Raw genomic sequence first — 12,266 nt, 5'->3', positions numbered from 1 at the left:
TCCGAGCCTTAGATCATAGGCAAGGCGATGTTCTGAGAAACGCCCCAGAAGTGTCCCAGTTACCAGCGTGTATTCCTCTGATTTTCTTTTTATGATTCTAAGCCGGATATTTTAAGCTTTGGATTACGTACGCACTGTTTTTGCATTAGTGAATTCCCTTCTCTTTCTACCCCATAACATGGGTGATTAGGAGTTAAGTATATACGTAAATCCTTGGTGATAAAAAATAATTTAAAAAGTTGGAATCTCCTGAACTTTGATGTACACATAATTCCCAATTAAATAACACTAACTGTAATTGGTTTGGTTGGGATTGAGTAATAAACACCCTTACCAGGAGACGATTTTAAATCTGCTTGGATTTGGAACAAAGGCCCTGAAACTGTAGCCCTTGTTTTGCAGATAATGACCACTGTGAAGGACGTAGAATTTCCACTGATAAAGTCAGAATTGGAAACAATCGATGTCAAATTGTTGGACGCTGAGACGACCTTATTCTGGAACGGCCAAGGTACAAAGGCGACATTCATTCCCCCTTAGGTTGAACTTGGGTGAGGGGGATGGAGGGCCGGGTCCAACCTGTCGGCCACCTGGAGTTCCTGTGGAATTAGTGATCTGCCTACGTGGGGATAGGGAGACCTTGTTTCCCAAGAGACACGATGTGCTTTATTCCTCAGCGTTGCCTTTTGGGAAGCTCTCCGCAATTTCCTCTGCTTCAGGCTCCGGAGAAGCGGACAGACTCGCCGAGCATTGTGTTGTAATAACGAGTGTTAAGCCAGCCCTTGCTAAATCGTTCATTTTGTAAGATCCCTTTATCCTTCTGTTTTAGGTGTGTTTGAATATATTCAAGAGATGCGAGAAATGCTATACAACTTGCAGAACAGGATACAAAAAGCAAAGCAAAACATAGAGGGGATTTCCCAGGCCATGAAGGTGAGTAACCTGCAAAGCACAGAGCGGGGCTTAAATGGGGACCCCGGAGAGGGTCCTGGGGAAACGGGCCCCCTCGGAGACGATCACGGAAAGTGCCCAAGGCAGTGGGGGCCTGCTGTGTGAGGCTCTGGGCTGTACCATGGTGACGTCAGGGTGGCCCCAAGGCAGAAGGGCCCCTGGTCACTCTGCAGAGCTCCATTCCATCTGGGTCTGTTGAGCTCAGCAAGTGTGTGGGCAGGTCCCTCCGCCAGGTGGGTGCCAGGAACGAGGGTGGGGGTGGAGATGCGCTCAGACTCGGCCCCACCGGGAACACACTCATCCCTCGATGCAGAGCAGCACAGGTCCTTGCTTTCAAGCCTCATCCAGAAAACTGGGGGAAAGCCTTCGCTAGCACTTCCCTCCCCCACCATGCTTTGTCATCAGTGCCTGCATCTGCAGACACCTGCCCCGGGCCAGCGCTAGTTTGTTCATTAGAAAACACCTCTTCTGTTTTGAGACCCCTTTGGCTTATCACGGTGTGAAACTCTTTCCTTCGTTACAATTGACGTTCATTTCATCACCATCCACTTAGATTTAACTCAATACATTGTAAGCAAAAGCCATTGCTCACCCCATTTTTTTCTGATTTGTTTTCTGATTCAGTTTTCTTTCAATCAGATTATTTCCCCAAGTAATTGCCGCAGAAAGGGTGCGTTGATGACCTACTTTCTGAATCCTTGCTTTCCAAAACTATCTTTCTTTGGATGTTACCTATAGCTGTCTTGTCCAAGTAAAGGATTTTCTGATATGGTCCTTTTCTTTCAGTAGCCTAGAAGCATCCCTGTACTCGTCTGCTCTGGCTACCATAACAAAGGACCAGAGACTGGGCAGCTTAAACAGCAGAAATGTATTGTCTCATAGTCCTGGAGGCTAGAAGTTTGAGATCAAGGTGCCAGCAGGGTTGGTTTCTTCTGAGGCCTCTCTCCTGGGTGTGTAGACGGCCGTCTTCTCCCTGTGTCCTCGCACAGTCGTCCCTCTGTGTCTATGTCCTAATCTCCTCTTCTTATAAGAACACCAGCCATATCAGATTTAGGCCCACCCTAATGACCTCACTTTAATCATCTCTTTAAAGACCTTCTCTCCAAATGCAGTAACATCTGAGATGTTAGAGGTTAGAGCTTCAACATATAAATTTGTGGGAGGAGGCACAGTTCAGGCCACAGCCGCCCCTGCTTATAGCCTCAATGTTGAAAAAGCTGACAAAGGTATGACTTCCCTTTGCTGATATATTTGATATTTCCTCTGAAAGATATTTTTTGACTTTCCTGTTCTCTCCGTCCAGAGGTAGGTAGAGTCCTTGGTCATCTTCAGTGTTCAGACGTGTCACCAGAGTGTATCCAGACGTGTGTCTCCTTTTGTTAATGTTCCCTGGATCCACAAAGTACTTTCAATCCGAAAATGGCAACCTTGCCTCAGCCCCCAGGCACCTTCTCCAGTCACTCATTCTCTCCTGTGTGTCCCTTTCTGTCCTGTACTCTGAGCATCTCCACACGTGTCTCCAGATCTGGCTGCCATGTCCCGTCACCCCCAGCTCCTGAGGTTCCCCGACAAGAGGGTCAGACACTCCTTCCCCTAGAGGGGCTCCTTTGGGGCCTGACTGGGGAACATGCACAGAGGTCTCTCCGTGGTCCTCCAAGGCCCTGGTTGGTTTTGAGTCACATCATTGGAGGCTCTCTGGCCAACAGTCCTCAGCGGCCCCTTGGCCTCCGCGAGGCCAGCCTAGGATGGGGACACTCACTCTAAAGGCTGGGTAGGAGGGAGTAGGGCCAGAAGCTTTTTCTTCAGACACTTCTCTCCCGCTCACCTTTTCCCTCCAGGACTGGTCGGCCAACCCAATGTTTGAAAGGAAGGACAACAAGAAAGAGGCCCTGTTAGACTTGGACGGGAGGGTGGCCAACCTCAACAAGCGCTACACCGCGGTCAGGGACGCCGGCCTGAAGATCCAGTCCATGGTCATGGTAAGGAGCTGCCCGGGAGGGCCTTGGAGAGGCCATGGGCTCTCCGCAGCCGGGGAGGGAGGAGGGAGAGCTCGAGGCTTCAGAAAACGTCAGGCGTCTAAGACCTTTAATCCAGGAGTCCGATCTTACAGTAGCAGACCCTGCTAACTGCTCCCCGGAAGTCTGATTCCTCTTGTCACGTGTCTGCCCTCCTCCCCTAAGGGTGTCAGAGCCCCCTCCCCCCACCCCACATGAATCGGTGTGGACAAGTGACACCTTTGTACCAAGTCCCTGGGAGAAGCTGTATCACGGCTTCCCACCCCTGAGTGTGAGGAAGGCCCAGCAGCACGGAAAGAGAGAGGAGCACGGGATGTGGGTGCCCTGTGGTGTTTGGGTGCCAACACGTTGAAACTGGGATAATGTGCGGGCACGTGCTTGCTGGGCTGCCCGGCCTGAGGGTTATTCCTTTCTGCCAGCCGTCTCAAGGGTCCTTGGGCCCGGGGCCCCACAGGCACGGGCACGGTCGGAGGGGGATGCAGAATGGGAGCCTCATGCCCCTGGTAGCTCTGCCTGATTCCCGGCAGCATGGGGTTCTCGCGCCTTCCTCTGTCTTCCTCCGTCCGTGGCCACTTTAGCCAGCTTGCATTTTCGCCTATTTCTGAGGCAAATGTGAAAGGTGCGGTTCTGCGTTGGCCTGGAAAGGAGAAAACTGCCCGCCCCCCCACCCCACCGAGCTCAAGATATTTTCAGGACAGTTTTTCGGGGTTTCCCAGTGCATGGTGCAAATCATTGCCATGGCCTTAAATGATGGGTCGCCACATCCAGACAGACCAGCAGGCCCCCCAGGAGGAGGGTCTGTGCTGGGCTGTTCTCATGGTCAAGTCATTGATTGGAAGGTCATTGCCCCTGTGGAGTGACTTGACTGGACCAAGAAATATTTTGTCTTGTTTCCAGATCCTCTTCCTTTCCCCTTTGCCCTGGTGCCAGAAGGGCCAACGAAATTAACATGTTAGACTGCAAAAAGGTTATTTGGAAGAGTTAACCGATTAACCTATTAACATTACCAGATGTGTTGGAAACAACATGGGAGAGATAAATCTAGCTTAGCATTGGGAAGAGGTTCACAGCACACTAGCCCAGCTGGAGGGGGAGCCAGGAGGGAACAGGAACCCCAGTGAGGCAGAGGCCAGCGAGCAATTGACAAGGCTTTGTTATCACAGCATTTGTCAGAGTCCTCTACTCCCATAATGGTCATTTGAACCATTGTTACACTGAAGTTATTTAAGCCTGTGTCTTCTCTCCCCTATTAGAATATAACTGCCTGAGGGTACAGACTGGGTCACATTCATCTTTGTGTTTTCCTGTAGCACTCAGTGTCTTACAGTTTCATCTATCCACCAACCCATCCACCCACCCACCCACCCATCCATCCACCCACCCACCCACCCACCCATCCACCCACACATCCACCCACACATCCACCCACCCATCCATCCACCCACCCACCCACCCATCCACCCACCCACCCACCCATCCACCCACCCAAACATCCATCCACCCACCCAAACATCCATCCATCCACCCATCCATCCACCCACCCATCCATCCACCCATCCATCCACCCACCCACCCACCCACCCACCCACCCACCCATCCACCCACCCACCCATCCACCCATCCATCCATCCATCCACCCATCCATCCACCCACCCACCCCCCACCCACCCACCCACCCACCCATCCACCCACCCATCCACCCATCCACCCACCCATCCACCCATCTACCCACCCATCCACCCACCCATCCACCCACCCATCCATCCATCCACCCACCCACCCATCCACCCACCCACCCACCCACCCACCCATCCATCCATCCACCCACCCACCCATCCACCCATCCATCCACCCATCCATCCATCCATCCATCCATCCATCCATCCATCCATCCATCCATCCACCCACCCATCCATCCATCCATCCACCCATCCATCCATCCACCCACCCATCCACCCATCCATCCATCCATCCATCCATCCATCCATCCATCCATCCATCCATCCATCCACCCACCAGCTCCTGCTCTGTTCCAGGCATACTACTTAGTGCTGGAGGTATAATGGTGGAAAAGACAGTCAATCCCTGTCCTCGTGATGCCTGGCATCAAGGGGAGGTACAGACCAAAGACAAAATAATTCAGAATTGTCATCTGTGCCATCACAGGCACAAATAACAAATTGCTAGAGGGAACACAGGTCAGCGGGCAGGGACAGGAACCAAACCTGAGATGAATGGGGGGTGGTCAAGAAGGGCCTTTGTGAGGAGCTGACATTTGACCTGAAACCTAAAAGATGAGAAGAAGCCACACCTGGCATGAATGGGAGGGAGCAGCCTGCAGGAAGAGCCTGGAGGGTTCAAGAAGCCGAAAGCAGACCACTGTGTGTGGAGGGTGTGAACGAGGATGAGGGTAGCCCAGGGAATTGTTGAATAAATTGCCTAAAGAGGGAACAGGTAGACCAGTGAGACGACAGCCAGCCACGTGGTTCTGTTTGCAGGAAAATGCGGAACTCTTCAGAGCGAATACGACGAGCCAGCCCTGGAAGGATTATGTCAACTACGTTGACAGCATGGTCTTGGATGAATTTGAGCATTTCATTCGCAAGTCTCTAAATCACCTAATGGACAACATGGTTGTAGATGTAAGTTACAAATGTGAGATACATATATGCATATACATATATGTGTATTATGATATTATAAATATGAGAAAGGTTGACGCTGGAATCTATAATCTGTGGTTTCCTGATGAAAGAACAGACTGTCATGTTACAAATGAACAGACTTGTTAAAGTCTTCCCAGGGTGACCAATTCGTCCCGATTTTAAACCTGAAAGTCCTGCGTCCCGGGACCCTGCTCAGTCCCAGGTGCTCAGGACATCTGGTCCTTAAATATGCTGCAGCGTAAGTGGGCTATAGAACACCTACAGGGATCTGAGTTGTCCTATGCTGCTGCCAGGTGAGGAAAAGCGGGTACCACTGCCCCCTCCTTATGCTGATTGGGGGTGGGAGGTGCCCTCCTATCGGCAACATCAGCCCCCAGCCCGCTCAACCCTCTGCTGAATTGAGTATAAGCTTAAACCAGGTCAGCACTGTGGCTTTGCTGGTTAATTGCATCCCAGCCTGTTCTCCAAGAGCTATTCCCTGCCCATGTCCTTTTCACTACAGTGGTTCCCAAGTGATTTTGAATACTGCCAGGAGGGCAAGATGAGAGACACTCTCCCCCGCAAAGCCTACCCGCAGGAAAGGATGGTGGGCACTGCAGTGAGATGCCCTTACACAAGCTGCAGAGGGCGCTTGTCCCCAGAAAATCACAGACCCCAGATTCTGTTGATGAAAGTAGCCGGCATCACCAACTGTTAAGTCTCACCAAGCAAGGCACAGTGACACGGTATCAGCAATGAAGGTAGCTAATTTATAGTGAACTTACAAACTAAATTATCACTACAAAGAGAGGAGAGTCACGATCAAAAGCATGATGAGACCCTGATAAAAAAGCATCCTCAGAAAATCCCAGGGAGCCCCCGTGTTTGTGAGTGGCCAAACAGCGGGAGCGGACCCCTGAGCCAGAGGCTTTAGAAAAGTCTGGTCCCCTGAGTTTGTGACAACAGACCTCTCCCACTTAGCAGCTCACTCAGGCACTAGTGCAGACCCCGCCCTACTCAGTCATAGAACAGGGGTCTCTCAAGCCAGCCACCCACAGGGCCAGCATGGGACTACGTTTGGAGGAAGATCAGTGGCCACAGAGCAGGTCCCGAGGCCACCCATGGGCTTTGGCCCGCACTTTGAGGCTCGCCGGTACGTTGGGCGAGCCTCTACCCTGTCCCCTTACACATGAGGCTGCAGCTCAGCCTCGCAGCCTCCCAAGAGGGACCCTCCCAAGAGGGAATAGACAGGGTCATGGCGTGTGTGCTTTAGAAACAGAATCTCCAAGGGGCGTGAGGGCTTGTCCTTTCTGGAGCTCAGCGGAGACCATCCTGCCTGTCTGTGACACTCCCTGCCCCTGCCCCACTGAGCACTGTGGCCACAGCTGCTGACACACCTGAGACAGCCACCACCCCACGCGCTCTATGTGTTAGTCGTCCCTCTAGTCCTCACGGTAACCCAAAGAGACGGGGACAGTGATTGCCTCTGTTCTATAGAGCAGCTGTACTCATTTTGTATATTTGGGGAAACTGGGAAGCCGAGGTATCGCCCAAGGCCACGCAGCTAGACAGTAGCAGATATGGGCTTTGAACGGAGGTAACGGGTCTCCTCGGCACTCACGATCACTGCTGTATCCCGCCCTGGACACCCAGCCTGCATTTGGCCCGATGGCGTTGCATTTGGTTGTGTAGCTCTCGCTCAAGGGCCCTCAGGAAGTGTGTTCTCTGCAGCGGCCCCAGCCAGCAGGAGTCAGCCGTATACCTTGTCTGGGGCTGGGGTGAACATCCAGGCACTGAAAATGGTTCAGCCCAGGGCAAGTCTTTGACCCCATGACGGCCTGTTTCAGGAGAGCATCGCACCGCTGTTTGAGGTCCGCATGGAGCTGGACGAGGATGGGCTGGTCTTCAATCCGTCCCTGGAGGTGGGCGGGGAGCAGGGCTTCCTGGCGCTGATCGGGAGCCTGGTCACTGACATCTACAATGCAGCCAAGCTCATCCCCAGGCTGGCCAAGGGCAGGATGAACTACAAGGTCAGTCTGGGCTTGGTACGGCCCCACCCCTTTCCCTGCCACCAACTGCTACCCCTAATGGGTCCTGAAGGTGAAGAGGAGCCCAGAGGCTTCCATTCCATCGGGTTCCCCAGGACGGTGGCCCAGATTTCTCTCTCCACTCCTGAGATCCCATCTTTCTCCCCAGAGCGGCTTCTCCTCGGTCGACCTGGTTTTCATTCCCCTGACGGCTCCCCACCCCCAATAAGACGCCAAGTGTGCATCTCCACCCTCACTGGTACTTCACTCCCTCCCGTAATTTAAACCCCGTGATCCTCTGAGCATGCAGGCTCTTTGACAGATGCGCCTTGCGTGGGCTCCCGCACCCATTTGCTCCGAATGCATTAAACACCTAATGTGCATCTGACACGTAAAATGCAGTCAGATCAGATCCCGGGGATGCAAAGGTGTGGGAAATTCAGCCCCACCCCCCGCCAAAGGGAGGTCTGAGAAGGTGTGTTTGTCGGAGCATGGTTTGTGGGGCAGTTAAACAAAAATTGGAAAAGACCTAAATGACCATCAAACACAGGTGTCCTTCAGTAGATTCCGGCCCATCCAGACAAAGGCATCCGGATGAATCCCAAAAGGGAGCCCGGGATGGAAAGCTGCTCGCGACACGTTTGTTATTAAGTGTTTAAGTTGTGGAACAATGTTTAGAATGTGATTTCATTCATTTAAACAAAACAAAAGCCTGCCCTCCTATGGATACACTCCAAACTGTTAAGAGTGCTTGCTTCTGGGAAACAGGATCGGGGTGAGGATGGTAGGAGGACAGGGGACGCCAAGGGAGCTTTTTATTTTACGTGCTTCTGCCTCATTTGAACTTTTTGATAGCGGGCGCGTATTATTTGTAATAAATATTTACAGCGAGATGCTCTGTGCTATTAGGGACAGAGGTATGTGTGCATACGTGTGCATGTGTGAGTGAATGTAGTGATGTGAGGACATGAGGACATACCTGGCAAGGTCAAGGACAGCTTCCCAGAGGAGCTGACGCGCGTTCTGAGTCTTGAAGGGTGGAAGGGGATTTCCAGGCAGAGAGAATGGCTTGAGGATTCCTGAGCCGCAAAAAGGTGGTATTTCTGGCCCAAGTGCACACAGCAGGCTGTTGCACAGCTCAGAATAAAGTGAACTATGCCACCAGTGGTCAGCTCAAGAGTACACCCAACACAGAGCTGGACTCCCACGTGTGCTCCAGAATCTGACAGGATGCGCATCCGGGGCTCCTGCACCCACCCCGGGGTCCCGAGGGGCTTGGCATGATGAACAGGACAGAACAAAGCAGAATAAGGGTCCCGGTGATCAGGCCGTACCCCAGGCTGTGCACGCCCCGCTCTGGTCTCATTTGTATCCATGAGATTTTAACTCACAGAAGTGACCGAGTGACTACATGGAGAGGTCAGTGCCATTGACAGAAAACGTTAATGTCACTCACAGTTCCCCTGGAAAGGAGAAGCACGGCTGGCTACTCAGGGTCTCGGGGGAGGCAGCAGGTTGGTCAGAAAGCAGAAGCAGGACGGAGGGCGGAGCCCAGGCCAGAGGCTTTGCTGGGGTTTCTGCGGGAAGGTGAGACAGGACCAGGGAAAACACTCGGGGCCAGCCAGTCTGCACATCGGCGGCTCAGGGCTATGGGGGTCGTCTCCAGTTATCTGGTACCTGGCCCTGGGTGATGGGGCAGGGGGAACATGGGCTTGGAGTGTGAGGGTTAGTTAGATAAAGTAGGCGGTTGGGGGATTGGCTGGTTTTCACGTGAAGGGTGTGCTCCCACCCCAGCCCTTTGCTCTCTTAGAATTGGCTGGCCCTGCGAGGGGCAGTCTCTCCCCAGCCAGCAAGATTTTTTAAGATGCCAAAGCTTCTTAAGATACAGGAAATTTTAAAAACATGGTTAATACACACCCTCCACCTTGAGATTCTCCAGTTACATAAGGCAATCACTGCCTTTTCGCTAACACCAATTTGGGTTGGGTTTTCTGTCACTTGAAACTCAGAGCATCCTGTCCAGCCCGGGCCTCCCGTGCTCCTACTCCGGCCATCATGTGGTCTCCACGCAGGTCCTCACACATCTGCTTCCCTCACAGCACAGGGCCTTTGCACGTGCTGTGTTGCTACTCTTGCTCTTTACCTACAGTCCATCAGCTCTCAGACCAATGGTCACTTCCCCAGGGAGCGTTCCCCAACCTCCTCCCTGTTACACCTGAATGCAAGGGTCAGAGTCATGATGTCTCGTTTCTGTGATTTTTTTGGTGAAAATCTGACCCCACTCCTGGGCTGTCCACATCACATGAGCCCTGTCGACACCCCTAGGGCCCCCTCCCCCTGCGTGCACACAGCAGATTCTGAGTAACTACTTAATGAATGAAGCCACGTGAGTCGTCCTGGGGTTTGCCTGGCAAAAGTCACGTCCAGTGTATCTTCTCACGGGAGAACATTGCAAACATTGTTTGCAGATGTCCCTGCGTCCCATCTAGAGAGGTTAGCCAACTTGCACCAACAGGGAGCCACTCTCCAGGGCGGGGAGACCACGGGCGAAGCGCTCACCCATCTGCGCCCCTCCTGCCCCTCGCAGACCGACCTGGAAGACATGACCGACCTCATAGAGATGGGGGAGGAGCTGTCCAACCTGGTCATCAGCGCCATAAAGGAGGCTGAGGAGTACCAGGACTCCTTCGAGCGCTACGCCTACCTGTGGATGGACGACCCCCAGGAGGTCATGAAGAGCTTCCTCATCTATGGGCACGCGATCAGCCCAGAGGACTGGGACCCCCAGGCCGAGGAGACCCTCCCCAAGATGCCACCTACCCTCGCCCAGTTCCAGCAGCAGGTGTGTGTGAACCTCACCCACCGGCTTCCTCAACTCCAGAATCCCTGCCGTGGAGGGGCACTGGACTTGATTTAAAACTTGGGTGAACATTGTTTTTACATTTTTATTTTTTTATTTATTTATTTATTTTTGGCTGCGTTGGGTCTTCGTTGCTGCACGTGGGCTTTCTCTGATTGCGGCGAGCGGGGGCTGCTCTTCGTTGTGGTGTGTGGGCTTATTGCGTGGCTTCTCTTTGTTGTGGAGCACGGGCTCTAGGCTCGTGGGCTTCAGTAGTTGCAGCACACAGGCTCAGTAGTTGTGGCTCGTGGGCTCTAGAGCGCAGGCTCAGTAGCTGTGGCGCACGGGCTTAGTTGCTCCGCAGCATGTGGGATCTTCCCGGACCAGAGATCGAACCTATGTCCTCTGAATTGGCACGCGGATTCTTAACCACTGCGCCACCATGGAAGTCCAGGGTGAACATTTTTTAAATGTAAGTTTTATTATAATTCAAGTATGGAGAGACCAACAGATCAGCAGACGCCTGCTGTGAAAAGAGAGGTTGCGACTCACGGCTCCCAAGAGGAGGGGGACACTCCATGCCATGCAGGGCCACGTAGGGCCACGCGGGGAGGCACCAGCGTCGGGCAGGAGGCCGAGGGAATGAGGGGAAAGCGTGGCTGAGAGCCTGAACTGTGGTCTTCATGGGGAAGAATGGGCAAGGCGGGGCGAGCAGGCTTAGGATGGGCTAGTTTGGATCAGTGATTCAGGGGTGCACTGGCTGTCCCGGGTTGTCAGGGGCCTGGCCCCGGGGTGATTAGGGCAGGGGGACAGTGGCCTGGAGTGTGAGAGCCCCATAGAGGCGGCGGTTGGGTTGTGAGCTCTGGTTGGTTGTTTGCATGTGAAAGGTGTGGTCCTGGGGGGTTGTCTGCCATCTCTAGGACTTGGCCAGCCAGGGGGCAGGGGCAGTCCCTCCAGGGTCAGCGAGGCTCCCAGTACCAGAGCGTCAGTAATATAGAGCATGATGGGAATTCCCTGGCAGTCTGGTGGTTAGGACTCAGAGCTTTCACTGCCATAGCCTGGGTTCGATCTCTGGTCAGGGAACTACAATCCCGCAAGACGTGCAGTGCGGCAAAAAAACCAGGATATAGGACATGAGAAAACATAATGAACTTACAAAACTTCACCTCTTTTCCTGAAGCTCAGTGAGGGTGACCCAGCCACAGGGAGATGCACATGGGGTGGGGGGACAGCTGGCTGGTGGAGCTTGAGAGCCCAAGGACGTGCAGCAGCATAGAGTTAAGGGATGCCCCATGGATGCCCGGGACCCCATTCACCCCTTGAAACTTTTGGCCCCTGCTGGCCTTGCTTGATGACGTCCCTTTTTGACAGGCTGTCCCGTGTCAGGGATAGACTGCTGGGCCTCAGGGCACCCCGGGGGTGCTGGGAGAAGGAAACTAGTGCCTCGTAAGGGCCTCCCCCACACACATGTGCTGTGCTGGCCCCAACCCCTGGCCCCGGCAGCCTGACAGGTGAACGGGGTTGTGTCTTCCAGATCGACTCCTATGAGAAGCTGTATGAGGAGGTGTCCAAGTGCGAGAACACCAAGGTGTTCAACGGCTGGCTGCAGTGTGACTGCCGGCCCTTCAAGCAGGCCCTCCTCAACACCATCAAGCGCTGGAGCCTCATGTTCAAGCGGCACCTGAGCAACAACGTGGTCAGCAGGTGGGCCCCAGGGCCGCTGGCCTGCCATTGATTATGCCCCAGAGGGCCATGTGCGAGGGGCACCTGCAGGCAGCCTTCCATGAAG

At 53.5% G+C, this 12,266-nt stretch overlaps 1 protein-coding gene across 1 annotated transcript in view; it reads left to right on the top strand.

Moving 5' to 3' along the window:
• Positions 1-12,266, top strand: part of DNAH17 (dynein axonemal heavy chain 17) — a 116,651-nt gene that overhangs the window by 27,722 nt on the left and 76,663 nt on the right. The window contains exons 15-21 of the mRNA XM_060291146.1: positions 403-511; positions 830-933; positions 2,790-2,930; positions 5,465-5,608; positions 7,459-7,641; positions 10,226-10,480; positions 12,012-12,181. Of these exons, the coding sequence (XP_060147129.1) occupies positions 403-511; positions 830-933; positions 2,790-2,930; positions 5,465-5,608; positions 7,459-7,641; positions 10,226-10,480; positions 12,012-12,181 (1,106 nt within the window). The remainder of the gene's footprint in view (positions 1-402; positions 512-829; positions 934-2,789; positions 2,931-5,464; positions 5,609-7,458; positions 7,642-10,225; positions 10,481-12,011; positions 12,182-12,266) is intronic.

Source organism: Globicephala melas, chromosome 20 (genome assembly GCF_963455315.2).
Source record: "Globicephala melas chromosome 20, mGloMel1.2, whole genome shotgun sequence".
NCBI lineage: Eukaryota > Metazoa > Chordata > Mammalia > Artiodactyla > Delphinidae > Globicephala > Globicephala melas.
The sequence above is the reverse complement of the archived record's forward strand: the minus strand, read 5'-3'. Positions and strand labels throughout refer to the sequence as shown.